This window comes from Oxyura jamaicensis, chromosome 27, assembly GCF_011077185.1.
Source record: "Oxyura jamaicensis isolate SHBP4307 breed ruddy duck chromosome 27, BPBGC_Ojam_1.0, whole genome shotgun sequence".
Taxonomy (NCBI): domain Eukaryota; kingdom Metazoa; phylum Chordata; class Aves; order Anseriformes; family Anatidae; genus Oxyura; species Oxyura jamaicensis.
The window spans coordinates 4,605,611-4,622,288 of NC_048919.1; the positions used below are offsets into that span (position 1 = coordinate 4,605,611).

Sequence of the window (16,678 nt, forward strand, 5' to 3'; positions counted from 1 at the left end):
GGTCCCAGCAGGTGTAACGCGGGGAAGGATGCTGCTGGGGTCCCCGGGGGTGGGCAGCAGCCCCCGGGATGGCAGGAGCAGGGCCGAGGCGCTTCCTCCTGGGGGCCGAGCCCCCGCTGGGTGCGTTGGGGCGGGTTGCAACACCGCCTGCCGCTTCCACAGCGGCAACACCCAAGGGCTGGGAGCGAAGCGCTCCTCTGCCAGCCCTGTCGAGCTGGTTTGGCTGCTGGCAGGGCTGCTCCGGCGGTTATCGAGGTGCCTCGGCGCCCAGAAACCTCCCTCTGCGACTTCGCAGAGCTCCGGGGGCGGGTGAAAGCTCCCCGTGCTCGTGGGTTCCCACCTTACGGGAGCCGAGAGCTCGCACACGCACGGGGCCGAGGCTGCCGCTGACACAGTTACCAGGAGGGCTGGGTTGGAAAAAGAAACAGGAGGAGCTTCTAAAATTAAGTGGCCAGCACGTTCCTGACGCTCAGCTGCCCTCCGTCTTCTTAAACAATGGCAGAAATAAACTTGCTAATTTAAAGAGAGGATTTAAACCGAGAATTCACTTATCAGCTGGCTGCGCGGGGGCGGGGGCGCAGGGGACGTCGGGTTCCGGCCAGCCAAACAAAATCAGGTACCCAAAAGAAACAAATCAGCTTTACTGGGGCTGGTTCATCTCTTAAATAAAAACGGAGACCACGATCAAGCAGTTGAGTTTAACATCTTGGAAAGGGAAAGGGGCAGACGTTTACTAAAAGACAGAAGTCGCGAGACTGGCGGCCGCGGAGCGACCCCGGCGGCTGGTACTGCGGTGACCTCGGTGCCCCGGGGGGAAGGAGGAGCAGCGGTGAGAGATGGATTTCAGGAGGGCACCAGTAAAACCGGGGAGGGAAGGTGCCTGGCCCTGAGCAGAAGACGGTGCAGCTGATTTCATCCCGCCGCCTCACCTACGCACGGGGAAGGAACCTTCTCCGCGACGGAGCTTCCTCCTCGCCGCGGTGCCAGGTCCGGCGCTGGGATTTCCACGGCCACGTCCCTACGTGTTGCTCCTCTCCTTTGATTTTTCACTCTTGCTGTCCTGCCGGGGAAGCAGACGGGCAGCAGGGGAGGTCAGGCTGCCCCCCAGCTCCACGGGGGGGGGGGTGCTGCCAGCGAGCACCCTCCGCACCTGGGCGCAAGGAAGCGACCGCTGCCCTCCCACCCCGCGGCGCCTCCGCGCCTGGCTCGGGGGAAACCAGCTCCCTTCAAGGCTTGGTGCTCGGGGGGGGGGGGGGAAGCCTCCTTCCCCCTCGCGGCCTTTCAAAGGGCACCTTGACGGGATGATCTCAGGGCGGATTTACAAGAGCTGCTCATTTCCCGCGTGGGAAAACAAAACGGGCGAAGCGGCTCCGCCCTGCTCAGAGCCCGCGCGGCGGCGGGAGGCGTCCCTCCGGCTCCGCGGCACCGCCGAGGGACGGAGCAGCCACCGGCACCCGGCACACGCCTGCCCGGGCCTGGCCTCGCCGTGAGTCAGGTTCACTCCCGAGCGCGAGGCGAGGCGCGAAAGAGGAAACCAAAACACACACGTGGCGCTCGCACGCTCGCGGCACTGCCGGGAGGAAAGCGAGCCCGGCGCGGGGAAACGGTGCAAAGGCTGCACGTCTGAGCGAGGCACCAGGCACCCGTCCTTCCGGAGAAGGCACTGCCTCCTAGCTCACGACTGGATTTTTCTCCCTATTAAGTGTTTTTTTATTTCCTACCCTGAACAGGAAAAGAAAACAAGAGTCAACTTCGGACTTACTTTTTACGTGGGTTTAGATTTAAAGTATTTAGAAATTAACTGGAGCCCTGCTTACCACCTGCAACGAGAAGCTGAGGTTTGGGACACGTCAGAAATTAGACAGTTTACCATTTCCTTGGAAACAACATATATATATATATTTTTTTTTGGATGGGAGAGGGAGCCTGCAGCACCGCACACACCCCGAGGGGACAGCCCCGCGCGCGCGGACTCAGGCCGAGGGGACGGGCGGAGGGGCCGGTACCTCGGGAGGCGGCGGCTTGATGGTGACGGGCTGGGACGTCCTTCGCGGCGGAGAAGGCTTGGGCTGCACTTGCTGCTGGACAGTGTTGTAGTACGTGACCCCGCCGTACACCTGGGACTGCGCCTGCGTTCCCCAGAGAGCAGGGGGGTCAGCGAGCTCGGGGCGGCAGGCACGACGCGCCTCACCCCCAGCGAGGGCACCAACGCGGCGCGCGGGAGGGCCGGGAGGACGCGGTGCTGAGCACGGGCAGCTACGGGGCTGCGGCAGCCCGCGGGCTGAGCTGGTGGCAGATGGGCTTCCCTCGCCCCGCAGAGCTTTGTGCCTTGGCGCTCGTGCTCCGCGGCGCCAGCAGCTGCTGGCGTCGGCGTGCGGAGCAGGCAGGGAATAATTCCCCCAGCGCCACCGGGATCTCCTCCCGCCGCCCGGCGGCCTGGGATGTGCCCCCGGGAGCGGGCTGATTCCCTGCGCGGGCGGCTGGGAGCGGGGCAGGGGAGGTGAGGCAGGGTGCTGGGCTGCAGCAGCGTGCACGTCTCCCGCTCGCCGCTGCGTGTCAGCCGCGTGCCGCTTCCCCGGGGCCACCTCGCCGTGTCACCGGGCCGCCCGCATCGCCCTCTCCTTCCCCATAGGGAGGCAGAGGTAGGAAGCTGTCGGGGAACAGGCAGCCCCGCGGTGGGGGTGTCCTGCTCGGCGCCAAAGCGCAGCCCCTGGCAGCTTCCAGCTCCTGCCTCAAACAGGAAGGGAGGACGTGCAAAGCAATTCTCAAGGCGTCCTTGGCTTAGCAAGGAGCAGGAGGGAAAGCAAGGGGTGCCCGTGGGCTGAAGGGGAAGGTCTGGATTCTAAGATCACCCAGTTTCAGGATTTAGACCCCAAATCTCTCCCGGGCGGGCTCAGAACATCCCCAACAGCAGCGCAGCATCCCGCCCGGTGCGCTGCTCCTGCTCGGGGAGGACGCGGCGCAGCCAGCTTACCTGCGTGTTGGAATAGAGGTGGGGAGGGGGCGGCGGGGGCAGCGCTCCCGGGGGGTAGGGGTAGCCGGGGTTCCCAAAATTCATGACTCCAGGCGGGGAGAAGTAAGTCGGTGCAAGCAGCTGCTGCGGCGGGGGCTGGCCCGGGGGCATGGAGACCGGCGGAGGATAAAGGCCGGGGTTTGCCATCGGGGCTGGCGTCTGGTGGGGGTGTAAACCTGGGGGGGGACGAGGGGGGGTGACAAAAATAAGCAAAACGTGGTGACCCGAATGAAGCCAGCATGTGGCGTCGAGGGCCGGGGCTGCCAGGAGGCCAGCGGAGGGCAGCAGGGCTGCGCCGGCCGTGCTGCAGCAGGGAGGGGAAGCGCTGTGCTCAGAGGCTCTTCCTGCAGCCCTCCAGCCCTCGGCTCCTGCGCTGGGGAGGGGAAAGGGAAGCTGCCCCCAGCCCCGAGCCCAGCCGCCTGCCTCCCCGCTCCCGGCTCACAGGAACCGGACGCGGCCCCACGCAGCACATCCACTTCAGGAAAGGGTTTTGCAGGCAAGATAGGGAACACCCCACTTGGACAGCTCTCGGTTCCGCTTTTCTCTCCTAATCCACAAGCAGCAGGGAGCGAGGAGCCGGCCTGGCCCGGCAGCTGGCACGGCCACACGCCCCGCTGACGAGGAGGAGACTCGGCCAGGAGCCTGCAGCCATCCAGGGGAGGCTGCCAAAACGTGCGGATGATCTCGGTCCCGCACTGCCTGCCAGGGCCAGAAACCTTTCATCTTCTTCCTCCCCGGAGATGGGCACTGATTCAGCCTCATCGCAGGAGGGGAGCGGGTCTCCTCCATGCCACAGAAGAGGGAAATCGGATTCCCCCAGTGCCCGAGGCCGTGCAAAGCAGGTTCATCCGCGCCCCAGCACGGGCACAACGGCAAGGTCGGTGTGAGAATGAGCAGAAAGAGCAGCGGCCCCGCGCCCTGCCGGGGAGCTGGATCCTCACCTGGATGAGGGAGATGCATTTCTGGCTGCACGATCATCCCCTGGGGCGGCAGCGGGGCCGGGTTCTCGCTGTGGGTGTAGATTGGTCCCTGGAATTGTACTGCAAGACAGAGCGGTGCGTAAGAAAAAGCTCCACCAGATCTCATTCCACTGCAGTCTCGCGCTGCGCGCCCAAGCCAGCGACAGTCCCAGCGCCCGAACGCAGCGCTGCGAGCTCCACTCCCCCCAGGAGCGGCACACGCAGCCTACCGGGCTCGCAGATGCTACGTGCTCCCAGCCCAAGAGCTTCCCGTTCCCTTTACAAAGCAGCACAGCGCTCGGGGAATTTCTCCTCCAAACGGTGGAGTAAATTCCAAATCCATCCTCGCTCCCGTTCCGTAATTCCCCCTGCTGCTACCCAGCGGGAACACTGCTCTGGTTTCGGGTTAATTTTAGCTCCCAGCCCTCACGGAAGCAAAGCAACGTCCTAGAGAGCCCTTGCGCGGGGTGGGAAGGCAGTGACAGGTTTGAGCACGGCCCGGGGAGGCTCCGAGCAGCCTTTCGGTTACCGGAGGCGAAGCAGCGACGCCGTTCACGAAGGGAAGACCGAGCCCCTGCTCTGCCCCACGAGGGAGCAGGGGCTCCTGCCCCAGCCTTGTGGGCGCACGGAGCGGGAGGGGAACACTCACGTGGGTCGTAGTAGTGCCCTTCCATGATGCTGATGTGCATGGGGGGCGCAGGCTCCGGCACCGGCGGTCTCTGCCGCTGCGACGAGTAGCGCTTCACGCGGCCCCCCTGCACCGCCTGCAAGGGCCAAAGGCGTGGGCAGGGTCAGCGTGCGGGGCAGGAACCCCCCCCCCCCGGGGCAGCAGCGACCCCCTTCCCCCAGCCCCTGCCCTCCTCTCCGGGTCACGCAGCAAGAAGCGAGCAGAGGGAAAAGGGAAAGGCCGAGGAGCCCCGGCCAGGCTCCGACTGTCGCAGCCCCGATCCCAGCCAACGCTCGGCGTCCCCACTTCCCCACACAGGACTCACGCCCCACGCAGCCGCCTCACCATTTCCTCCATCCTGTTAAACTGCGGCGGTGGCCCCGTTCCCACGTGCATATGGTTGGGAATGCCTGCGGAAGAAGAAAGGAGCTGCTTATTATGGGTTGTTACGGGGTTGCGTTTCGCCAACAGCCGCCTCGCCGGCCGCAGGCGGTGCCAGCGGGCGCCCGCGAGCACCGGGCTGGGCATCACCGCACGGCACGGAGACGCAGCTCCGCCTGCACGATGCAAACCCTACACCTTCATCTCCTCGTCTGCAGTTTTCAGCAGTTCAGCACAAATCAGGAGCTGCTGCGGCACCGTACAAACATCCGATGCCTTAAATCGGCCTTCGAGAATCCGGAGCTCGGGGTCTGGGTTCCGACCTGAGCTGCTCCTGCCGGCCGAGGATCTCTTCCGAGCGGAGACACGAGCCCACGTGGGACAGTGAAGCACTTCCAACCCTCCACAGGGCACGCTCTCTTTTATCACGTGCTCTCTCAATTCCAACAGATTTATGGTGCTCGTGCGGCGTCGGGCAGCCTGCGGGCAGCTCCAGGGGAGCGGAACCCAACCAGAAGAAGCCGCTGGCTGGCTCGCCGAGCCCAACACCTCCCCGAACCAACTCCCACCTCCTCTGCTGGGGAGAAACGAGGGGACGGTGGAGGGACCAACGCCTCCTTCTGCCAGCCAGGAGCAGACGTCCCCAGGTCTGGGGCTCCGCTGGCCTCCGCCTGCCCCCCGGGCTGCCTCGCGGTGCAGACGTTCCGACGTTTTATTTTTAGGCATCAAAAACCCCCCGGCACCGTGTAACCTCAGCCGTGAATCACGGCGTTTTGGACCTCTCGCTCTGCTGGCGTCTTCAAACCCTGGCCGCTCTCGCCTGTGACCAGGAGCGCGGCTCTGTTCACACCAAGGTTTTCCCCGGCACGGCAGCGCGAGGAGAATTCTGGTCTCACAAACCTCACCCTCGAGAGAGGCTTAGGAAAGCAGCAAGCCTTCCTTCTCCTTGCTCCAGTTTTATCCCTCTCGGGAAGGACTCTGACCCTCCCCAGAAAAGACTTGGGTTCTGCGCAGAGATAATGACACCCCAACGGCCCTCGTGTGGATGCTCAGCTCCAAGTCAGGCCCTCGCTCACGCAGGGGTGGCCCTGCCCTGCTTCCCGACCCCGGCCTGCACAAATTCATTTGCACCCAAATCACGATGCCAGGAACCAAGCTCAGAGGCTGGCGAGTCATCGGGCTGATAAGCACAGGGAAGTTCCTCCCTGCCCCCGAGCAGAAAGGGCATCTTGGGCGAGGGCAAGGAGTAATCGAGCTCCCGTGAGCGGGGCCCAGCGCTCCTTATCAGCTGAGCTCCGGCAGCACGTCTCCCCGTGACTCACCCCGCGCAAAGTTCCCGCTGCCTGTCCCCAGGGACCTTCCCCGAACCTTCCCCGATCTCAACGCAACGAGGGGCAGAGGAGGGGAGAGGATCCGCTCTGACGCCCCCACTCAGTCCACCTACTGGTGAATTTCTCCCTTTTTTGCTCCCTTTTGTCCCTTCTGACCGTTCCGCTGCGGTTTCTCCGCGCTGTGAATCTCCCCCACCCGCCTAAGCCGAGGCCGGGCTGACGCCGTTTGGCTCTGACGGCGACGGGGCCGTGCGTGGCGGGGGCTGCGGCAGGGACCCGCGAGGCGGCACCCACTTACCCCTCAGCTCCCGGGGCTGGATGAACTGCGACTGCCCCGGAGCCCAGCTCTGCTCCGCGAGGTTCATTTGGGTCAGCTCTTGCTCGAGTCCATCCAAGCTGGATTCCACCGGCGCCTCCCAGCTGCTGCTCTTGGCTGGCGGGGGGGACGCCTCGGCTTGCGCGGGTTTCGGGGGCACGGCAGCCAGCCCTTCCGAAGGAGGCGCTTCATCCGCCGACTTCCCCGCGTCCCCGGCTTTGGCTCTGGTCCTCCTCGCCCGGGAGTAAGACTTCTTCTCGACGGGTCTGTCCGGCGGCGGCTGCGCAGCCTCGGCGCTCGGGGGCTGGTTTTCCAGAGCAGCCTCCTCCTTCCCGGGGCTGCCGTGGACGTGCGCCGCTTCCAGCTCCGGGGACTTGGCCCTCGGCGGGCTCTGCTCGGCGCGCTTCGCTCGGTAGCCGGCCTCCTGCTTCGCCTGCTCGCCGTTTCGAGAGAGGTGCGGCACGCTGGCTTCTGAGGCTCGGTAGCCCGGACGGGTCTCTTTGTAGCCCCCCATCCTCGGGTAGTTCCTGGGTGGGGGCATCCTCCCCGTTCCCGCGGAGCTCCTGCTGGTGAAGGTGCGCGGGGGAGCCGAAGCGCTGTCCGCGCCTTGGTGCCTCGGGGGCTTGCTCGGCCTCTCTCCGGACCAGTTGGGGTCTCGCTGAGGAGGGCTCCCAAACCTGGGGATGAGAAGAGCGCAGGGGGCTGCAACCAGACCTCGGGGTGCTGCGCCGCCAGGGAAGGAGCACCCAGAACGCCCAGGACCAAGGTCACAACAACCCGGGGCTAAAACATTCCCCTTCCGAGCACCGGCCCGGCAGCCCGACGCGAGGGCTGAGGCGTCCCTCGGGGACGAGCCGGGCTCAGGTTTGTCCTCGCTGCTCACCTGGGTTTGCGCATCCTCCTGGGCTTGATGTCGTCGGGGTTGTGGGCCGACCTGATGTCGTAGCCATAGAGCGCGATCAGCTCCTGCCTGGTCTTGGGGGCCTGCTCGTCCTCGCGGAACTTGTCGTGCTCCCAGCGGCCCTCGTCCTTCCACAGCTTCCGCTGCCGACCCTTGGGCCTGGACGGTGCCACGGGGAGGGGAGAGAGGTTGGGGCAGAGCCACGGAGCCGTGGCAGCCTCAGCCAGCACCGAGCGCTTCTAGAGGAGACGGCATCTCTTCTCCCTCCCGCCCAGCTGCTGATCTGCCCGCTGTTTCCACAGAGCAGGAGGAAGGGAGGCTGCTCGCTGGCCAGAGGCTTCCCTAGTTGGTTTTTTTTTGTGCCCAGTTCCCTCCTTTTCCCACACCAAAGACCCGAGAAGTCCTGGCAAGACGCTGCCGGCAGGCACCGGGGCCAGAGCTCGGGCAGATCCAAGTGCTGGCTCGAGAGCCACGCTCGCCCCGCCAGGGAGAGGCGGACGCCCGGGGGATCCTCACGTACCTGACCTCCTCCTCCTGCGTCTGCCCTCGCAGGTCGTGCTCAAAGAAGAGCCCTTTGCGGGGGATGTAGGCCGGGTTCTTGCGGTCCTCGTCATCGTCCAGGTGCTTGGGGGCTTTTTTCCCAACTTTGTTCTCAACGGGCTCGGTGCTCTCCTGTCAAAACCAGGCAGCTCTTAACACTGCAGCAGTCCCGCTACCGGCAGCTCCCCGCGGAGCAGAGGGAGCGTGGCTGACACCTACCTGCCCGTCCCCGCTTTGCCTCTCACCGGTCACAGCACCTTTGGCGTCGGGTTTCTCGTCCCCTTTCTCTGCTTTCGCTGCGGACTCGCAGGAATCGTTGCTCTCCTGCTTCAATTCCACTTTGGCGCTTTCTTCCTCGCTGTAATCCTCCTCCTCCGCCTGGAACAGCCCCGGTTACTCAGCCATGCACCCCGAGCAGCCGGTCCCTCGTGAATTTCCCACGCGAGTCCCAAATCCGGGGTTAGATCCCTGCTCTCGTTTTTAGAGCTCTGCCTTTCGCAGCCCGATGCCCTCCCCATCCCGACATTTTCACAAGAAATTTTTTTTTAAAAAAAAAGCAAAATTCAGCTCGAGATCTCTCCCCAGTGGCACCGGATCCACGAGCCGAGCTCCCCGGAGCGCAGCCAGAGCCGGGTCTGTCTGAGACCAAAGGGCTCCTGCCACCGTCCCTCGGCTCCCACGCCCGGGGCCCCGCTCCAGGCGCCGCCGCGCTTCCAAATTCCCCGGAGTCCCCGAGCTGACTCACGGCGAGCGCCGCGCTGGCAGGAGCGTGACCTCGTTTCACCCTCCAGGAGCCTCGTTTTCGGCTGGGATGGAGGCTAAAAATAGCCGGGCGATTAACAAAAAGCCCGCTCTGTTTTTGCTCTTTCGACACACGCGCGGCGTTATTTGCACATCAACTGCTCCCGCTGTTTACGCCGGGGAAGCCCGGCCGCGGCATTATTTTTAGGCGCAGGAGCGGAGTCATCCTGGCACGCCGGTGATGCAACGCGGCCGCTGCTCGCGCCCCCGGCGCCGCGAGGCCTCCGCCTGCGAGCACCGAGCTTGCAGCGAGCCCTCGCTGGGGCTTCCAGGCTCAGGGGGGGTGCTGGAAGGGGGCACCGAGGAGCTGCCCCCCCTCTCCTCCGCGTGCTCGGGGCTCGGGGCAGGGGTCCGATGGCCGCTGCCCAGCCCCGAGAGCTCCCCCTTTCACCTGCCCTGCGGTGGGGTTTTAAACCCGGGGTCCCCCCGAAGACCCCTGAAAAATGCGTCTCAATTTTCACTCGAACGCCTCTGTCGTGATCACTGGAAGCCAGGACTCCTCCGAGCAGCTCTGATCTAAAAATCTGGGGGGGTTTGAGCCTGGGGCTGCCTCCCCAGCTCAGGCACCGGGTCGCAGCGGGCGTGAGGGCAGCTTTCTCCGCACAAACTGAGCACGGAGCAACCGTGGGGTGCGTGAATCAGCCCAGGTGCCTCACAGAGAAATCCGGGATGCCGCTTGGGATGCGTCCCAGGCAGAGGTTGGAGTTTAATTTCAGCTAATTACAACGCAATCGCCCTCCTACGCCCCCTTCCACACCCTCCTTAGCCACGGCTAACCCTGCTGTCACAGTGCCCGAGGAGCCGGGCGTTCTTTTGCCACGCGGGGCCGGGCGAAGCAACGGCTCCGCAGGACAAAACCATCCAGGAAGGGGGAAATCAGCCCCCAAAAAAAAAAAAACACATTTTCCGCAGCGTGGCTCACTCCAAGCCTCAGCGGGAGAGAACCGAGGACGCAAAGCGGGCTCTGCGCCGGAGCGACCCGAGCTGCGGCCACCCTGGGAGCAGGCCGGGGCCTCCCCTTACCTCCGAGTCTTCGGCGCTTTCGTAATCCGAGAGCACGGCTGCGGGGGAGAGAAAGGAGCCGGGTGTCAGCGCGGGAACGCAAGCGCGGCTTCGCTCCCGGCCGCCACGCGAGGGGAAGGCAGAGCCCGGCACTGAGCGGCCCCGGGGAATTGGGGCTGGAAGGCAGCGAGGGCGAGCCCGGGGAGCGGCGTCCCCGCAGCCCCGCGTCTGGGTGCCGTGACGAGGTGAGATTCTCCCGTTTTTAGCTCTGCGCACGCAGCCAGCACCCGCGGTGCCGCAGGGAATCGTTACTCACCATCCCCTTCGATGCCGTCCTCGCTTTCCTGCGGAGAGAGGGACGGAAAGGAGGCGTTAGTGGGGGGGCAGCCGATTCCCGCGGCATCCCGCGACCCCAGCCGCCACCACGGCCCGGCCCGGCCCCAGCCCTGTCGCCGCCGCCCTTGGAAGTTCAGCTTCAACGACCGAGCGCAGAAAAAAAAAAGACAAAACAGGGTCCGGGCTCCCAGCACCCTTCCTCTGGATCCTTCCAGGGCGGGCTCCAAGAGGGAGCGCGGTGAAATAAAGGAGCCCAAAGCGCGTCAGCTGCTGGGGAAGGCCGCGAGCAGCGCTCAGAGCAAGGAGCCAGGGAGTAACGAGCGGGTGCCGGGCGGGGACCGAGCCCAGACGGCACAAAGAGCCCCCAGACACGGCACAGCCGGGGCACGAACGGCCCCCGGCACAGCCAGGCTCGGGGAAAGGTTCCCGGGGAAGGAGGGGACGCTGCGAGCGCTGAGGAAGCCGAAACCCAAAGCAAAAGCAGCCGGCGGAGAGCGAGAAAACCCCGAAAGGGCCAAGCAAGGGGCAGAGGCGCGAGGAGCTCCAAACCCCCGGCGGGGTAAAACGGTGCCGGGATGAGGGGCGCCCAGCTGGGGGCTGCGGGGGGGGGTTAGAAACGCCCTGCAGCATCGGGGGGGGGGGCACAGGAGGCTTCCAACGCCCTCCCCACCCCGCCAACGGCCCCAGGGCCCGGCCAAGAGGTGGGGAAGGGGCCTGAGGAAGCGGCGACCCCGACCCTGAGGGGTCCCGGGGTGCAGGAGGAGCCCCTCCCGCCCTCAGCAGGGGCCGCAGCCCGGCTCCCCCCGGGCCCCCCCAGCCCAGGCCCAGCCCCCCCCCGGTGTACCCGGGCACCTCTTGCTCAGAACAAGCCCCCCCCCGAACCTCCCCGGGTGCCCCCAGCCCCTCCCCAGCCCCCTCAGCCCTTAACCAGACCCCCTCAACACCCCCCGGGACCCCCCCCGATGACCCCAGCCCCCAACCAACCCCACCCCCGGTCCCCCCGGGGACTCCTTGCCAATGCCCCCCCCAAACCGCCCGGTACCCCCAGGCCCTCCGCAGGCCTCCCCCAACCCCCCCAGTGCCCCCAGCCCACAACCAGCCCCCCCCAGGTCCCCCCATCCCCTCCGGTCCCCCCGGGGGCGCCTTACCCACGGTCAGAGCCCCCACCCCCGAACCTCCCGGTACTCCCAGCCCCCCCCGGTCCCCCCCCAGGCCCTCCGGAGCCCCCCCTCCAACCCCCCCCAGCCCCTCCGGTTCCCCCCGTCCCCCCCCGGTGCCCCCGGGGAGGGCCTAACCCATGGCCAAGCCCCCCCCCCCCTGTACCCCCGCGCCCCCCCCCGGTGCCCCCACTCACACACTCGGACTGCGGCTCGCTCTTGGCCGCCCCCCCGGCGGCGCTCTCGGCCCCTCGGCCCCGCGGCCCGGCGCTGAGGGCCCCGGCGGCTCCCCGGGCTTGGCGGTGAGGAGGCCGCGGCGAAGCCGAACCGGAGCGGGAACCGGAACCGGAACGGGACCGGGAGCGGGACCGGGCGGCGCTGGCGGCCGAATCGGCGCTGTCGGAGGCGGCCGAGTCCGAGTCGTCCTCGCTGTCCTGCGAGGCGCGTTGCCGCCGCCGGTCCGCCATCTTGGGGCAGCCGCAGGGGCGGGCGGCGCCGCGGGGCACCACGGGACGGACTACAACTCCCGGCGGCCCCCGCGGCGCCGTGACGTCAGCGGCCCCTCTCTCCTCCCCCCCCCGCCCCCTCCCGGCAGGGGGCAGGCGAGGGCCGGGTAGGGCGCGCGTGACGTCACCGCCCGTTGCGTCACGCTGGCGGAAGTGACGCCATTGTAGCGGAAGCGGCGGCACTATTACGGAAGCGGCGGCGTCACGGCGGAAGCGGCGTCATGGAGGGGGGGGAGGGGAAGCAGAGGCAGAGAGCAGGCGTCGTTTTTTTCCGCTTTTATTGAAAAAAAGGAGAAAAAAAAAAAAAAGAAAAAACCAAGGAAGGAGCGGGCGGAGGCCCCGCCCCTCCCCCCCCGGCTGCTTTTTAAACGCGTTTCCTTTTTTTTCTTTTTTCTTTTAAAAAATAAAAACAAAACCCAACCAACGTCGAAACGAGCGTCCTGACGCGAGCTTGCACGCGGCGGCGGGGCGGGGACGCAATTTGGGGTGAAAAGGGCCAGTTTTGGGGCCGTTTCCCCAAAGGGGGCGGAGAGGGAGGTGGGGGAGGGGGGGGAGGGGGGGGTCCCCGGCCCCCCGGGGGGGCAGGGGCGGGGGTGGGGGTCAGGACCCTGGGGCTGCGACCCCCCACTGGTGGCCCCCGCTGGGGCTTGGCCTCACAACGCTTAAATAAAAAAATAAACAAACAAAAAAAAAGAACCAAAAGTTGTGCGTAGAGGATTTCTATTTCACAAAAAAAAGGGATTTTTTTTTAGATTTTTTTTTAACCTCTCCCCACCCCCCCCCAACAGCCGCTCAATGGGGGAAAAGAAAAAGCGGCGAGCGCTGCCGGGGGCTGCTCCCGCCCCAAAACCAGACGATTTCTACCTAAAAACGACAGAAAGAGGCGGGCACAGTGTGGGAGGGCACCGCAGCGCCGCCCCCCCCCCCATTTTGGGGCTTCTCCGCAGGGTCCGGTCCCTGCCCGCGGCCGCCCAAAGGCTTCGGAGGAGGGAGGAGAAGGGGGCAGAAAGCCCAGCTCGAAGCGCGGCCGGCGGGGACGAGGCCGGACCGTGTTGTGAAAAACCCGAGAGAACAAAACCGGGGCGTGGAGGGAACAAAAAAAAGAATAAAATAGTAAAAAAAAAAAAAAACATCCGTGAACGAGAACCAAGAGGGCCGGGCCCCCGAAACGCGCAGAGCTCCCGGCTCCGCCGCTACTTCCTGCAGGTCCGGTGCGGGGTCTGCTTCTTCTGCACCTCCAGCCGGCAGCGGCTGCGCTCGTCCAGCCAGGGCAGCTCGAAATTCCTGAGGGCAGAGGAGGTACTGAGCACCCCGAGGCGGTACCGAGCACCCCGAGGCGGTACCGAGCACCCCACGGCACCGTCCCCAAAGGCTCCCGCAGCCTCCCGGTGGGTGATGGCCCCGGCAGCCCCCCCCCCCCCTCCGGGTACTCACTGTGGGGTCAGTTTGGGTAAGGGGCGGCCGAAGGCGACGACGGGCAGGTAGGGGGTGATCAGCAAGCTTTCCACTGCGGGAGAGACACCAGGCGTCACGGGACGGGCAGGGGGAGCTCCCCGCCGGCCCCCTCCCCGGCACCGCCAGGCAACTCACCGTCATCCGGCTCAGGGAAAAATGAGGTAACTTCAGGCTCCGACTCTTGAATTCCTTTCCTTTTGTACATTCTGAGCTGCAGGCGCTGGAGGATTCGTTGTTCCCTGATCCTCTGGATGTCCCACCTGGGAGTGCACCGAGGGGATGGGGTCAGGCCGAGCCCGAGCACGCTGCGGGAGCTGCGAGGCTCCTGGCCAAGCTGCGCGCCCCGACAAAGCCTGCTCGGGCTCCCCGGCAGAGACACGGGCACTGGAAAGGGTTTGGGGGTTTTCTTCCTGCAAATGGACCCTGCTGGCGATGCGTCCTGTCTCCCCCGGGGCTGCCAGGGGTCCGGCGGGACCCGTGCGTGCGGGAGGCGCCCACCACGCCGCTTTTGTCCCTACCTTTTTCTCCGTTTCTCGTCCAGCTCCAGTTTCGCATGCCGTTTGGAAAACACGCTGTCGTCGAGGTTCTGCAGGGACACAACGGGAGGTGAGCGCCCACTCCCTGCGCCGCCGCCGCCCGCCCTCCCTCGGCCGCCGCAGGATCCTTCGCAGGACCTGATCCGGCCTCCAGCAGCCCTGGGGGGAGCCTTTGCAGGGGTTAAACCCACCGGGGAAAGGACTCGGGGCCGTACGTACCTCCAGGACGTCTGAGGGGTTGGGGTCTCGCAGGGGCTCCACGACATGGTCCCTCCAAGATGGAACTGCGGGGGGGCAGGGGGGGGAAGGTTTGCCCGTTAACCCAGCACGGAGGCACCGCTCCACACCACGGTCTGTGTCCCCCCCCAAGACCACGACTGCTCCTTTCCAGGTCCCAGCCCCGTTACCGGGAGCTCAACCCGCTCCCGACACCCCCGGTGACACCCCCAGAGCTCGTCTCGGGACGCGCTGCCTGCTGCGGGCAGCCCGGGAGCCACAAACCCGCGGGCAGAGGCAGCTCCAAGGCGTCGTGAGCAGCGCAGCCAAGCGCCGACCTCGCCGCGGGCAGAGCGTGGTTAAACCCCGAGCACCCAACGGCTCCGGGCCAGCGCGAGGAGGGCTGGAAGCCGGGCGTGCAGCTCGCTCTGCCCTGCCTCCCGCAGCTGGGCGTGCGAGGAAAGCTGAGGCACGCTACGAGGAGACGCCTCGAGGTCTGCTCCTCGCCCACCAGGGCGTTTTGCCACCCGGCGCTCGCCGTCAGCTGGAGCGCAGCAATCCCCCCCCCCCAAAAAATGAAGCTGTGCCGCGGGGTTTGGAGGAAAACCCCAGGAAGACGCGACCCGGCAGAAGAGGCGGCCCGGCAGAAGAGGCACCGCGGTTTCTGCCCGGTTTTTGCCCGGTTCCCCTCTCTGTGCCACCCAGACGCAGGGTGAGGAGCGAGCACCGCAGCGCACGGCCGCCACGTCAACCCAGGAAGGCGTTTCCCAGCCGGGAGAGGGAGGCTGCTTCGTGCTTGGCTTAAAAACAGGCACGTGGAGGGGGGGGGATCAGGAATCAGGGCGGTAGGAAAGGGAGCGGGGGCCAGCAGGGACAGAGCCCCCTGCCCGGCTCCGTGGACAGCACGAGCCGAAGGGGCTTGGGGCGGTCCGGACACCGGCTTCACCTCTCCCATTGCGTTTGGGACTCGGTTTTGGGACGGGGCACGGAGCCCCCCCCCGGGGCAGTCGAGCCCTCCTCTGTGTGCCGTAACGCCCCGCCGGCACCGGGCAGGGAGCGGGCAGGGCAGGGCAGGCTCTCCTCTCCCTCCACCGCTTACTTGCTACAGTCTCCTCCTTCTTTGGGGAGGGCTCTCGTAACGGCAACGGTGATGGGGGGGGCTGATGCCAGCGGCACAAGTACATTTCCGTGGTTGAAAGGTAGGGCAGGTCCTCGATCTCGCTGAAGAAGCCCTTCTCCTTGGGCTGGCTGCCGGGGCCCTTCAGGGGCGCCGAGGGTCTGAGCGGGGTCTCCAGCAGCGCCCTGTTTTTTTCCGGAGTCTCTTGGCTCCGCAGTTCCCGTTTGCAAACAGTTTCGGACAAAGAGCCGCTCGACTCCTCTTTCACCGGGGAGTGCTTCAGAGTTTTGCTCTTCACCTTCGAGAACTCCGACACCAGTTTTTTAACGGGGGTCTTCCTCTCCGTGCTCCCGAACGGCGGCTTCCTACGGGACGGGAGGGAGGAGAGCTGAGCGGGGAGGGACCCCGGCCGCTTCTGCACGCGCCGACAGCCCCAGAGCGGGGCGTTCCGCCGACCCCGGGGGGAAATGTGGGGTGCGAGAGCCGTGCCCGGCACGCCGGGGCTCCCAGCCCCGCGCACGGCTGCCCCGCCGAAGCTTTCGAGGCTTTTCCTCAGCACCGCTCGGTTTTGAAGAGCTCGCCCACCCGGGGGAGGCGCGCGGGTGCCAGGCACCGCAGCCACGCACCGGTGGGGTTTTCATCACAAGCAGGACCGCCAATGCAACGGGCAAACACGATGGGACCCAGCCCGGACGGAGCGGAGGAAAAGGGAAATCTGCGCCCACCGCCGGGCTGGGTGAGCCCCAGAGACCCCCCCCCAGCGCCCTCGGGTTTGTTTCCCTCCCTTCTCACCCTGCCCTGAGCTCTGGGGGAGGACGTGGCACAAGTGGCGTGGCCGGGGGCGTGGGTGTGCTTGCACAGCCCCAGCCGGGCCGTCCTTGCTCCACGTGCCCTGGGACACCCGTGGGACTCAGGTGACAGCCCCGTGGGGTGCTGAGCGCTCCGTGCCCTCCCCTGGGGGACGTCACCCTGCGCCCCACGCGCTGCCAACCCCCCAGGGGAAGGCGAAGCCACCGTGGGCACGCTGGGGACCGTCCTCCCTCCCTCACCGGGATGCCCGGAGGGGAAGGAGGGCGCAGGGACTGCCACAAAACGCCACCGGGTTGGGGGGGAAGACCCCGGTCCCACGCCACGCGGGGCTACCCCCCTGTCACCCCCCCACGGCTCAGCACCCGTTACCTTTTGTGCCCCTTCCCGTTCCTGCCGTAGGGGAAGTGCTTGGGCTGCAGGGTCTGCGAGGGCTCCAGCAGGTCCTGCGGGCACTCCAGCGGCAGCTTCTCGCACGCCTCCGCCTCGGCCTTGTCGTCCGCCTCGAAGCCCTGGAAGATGCGCTGCTTCTCCCGCTCCGTGTCCTTCTTCACCAGCTGCACTCGCCTTTCCATGCGCTCGATCCGCGCCAGCAGCTGCGACGCACGGCGAGGCCGAAGCTCAGCCGGGGGGGGGG

General features: G+C 66.4%; 2 protein-coding genes across 8 annotated transcripts; both read right to left on the reverse strand.

Annotated features, from left to right (window-relative positions):
- Positions 1-639: 639 nt before the first annotated feature.
- Positions 640-11,907, reverse strand: CASC3 (CASC3 exon junction complex subunit). Of its 7 annotated transcripts, none has more exons than XM_035347566.1 (14): positions 11,602-11,907; positions 10,228-10,255; positions 9,933-9,970; positions 8,328-8,486; positions 8,089-8,240; positions 7,551-7,727; positions 6,650-7,344; positions 4,985-5,049; positions 4,622-4,736; positions 3,955-4,053; positions 2,975-3,189; positions 2,007-2,129; positions 1,763-1,820; positions 640-1,060 (listed from the first exon to the last, which is right to left on the reverse strand). In XM_035347566.1, the coding sequence occupies exons 1-13, from the start codon at positions 11,869-11,871 to the stop codon at positions 1,791-1,793; spliced, it is 2,166 nt and encodes a 721-aa protein (XP_035203457.1). In that variant the 5' UTR covers positions 11,872-11,907; the 3' UTR covers positions 640-1,060; positions 1,763-1,790. The 7 variants fall into 7 exon arrangements, with proteins under 7 accessions (XP_035203457.1, XP_035203458.1, XP_035203453.1 ...); XM_035347567.1 differs by having other exon boundaries at positions 640-1,063; XM_035347562.1 differs by having other exon boundaries at positions 1,763-1,833.
- Positions 11,908-12,668: 761 nt separating this feature from the next.
- MSL1 (MSL complex subunit 1) lies at positions 12,669-16,662 on the reverse strand. Its single transcript, XM_035347615.1, has 7 exons — positions 16,414-16,662; positions 15,217-15,599; positions 14,121-14,185; positions 13,884-13,951; positions 13,501-13,625; positions 13,345-13,417; positions 12,669-13,194 (listed from the first exon to the last, which is right to left on the reverse strand). Exons 1-7 carry the CDS (start codon positions 16,614-16,616, stop codon positions 13,104-13,106), a joined length of 1,008 nt encoding a protein of 335 aa, XP_035203506.1. The 5' UTR covers positions 16,617-16,662; the 3' UTR covers positions 12,669-13,103.
- Between the last annotated feature and the right edge of the window lie 16 nt (positions 16,663-16,678).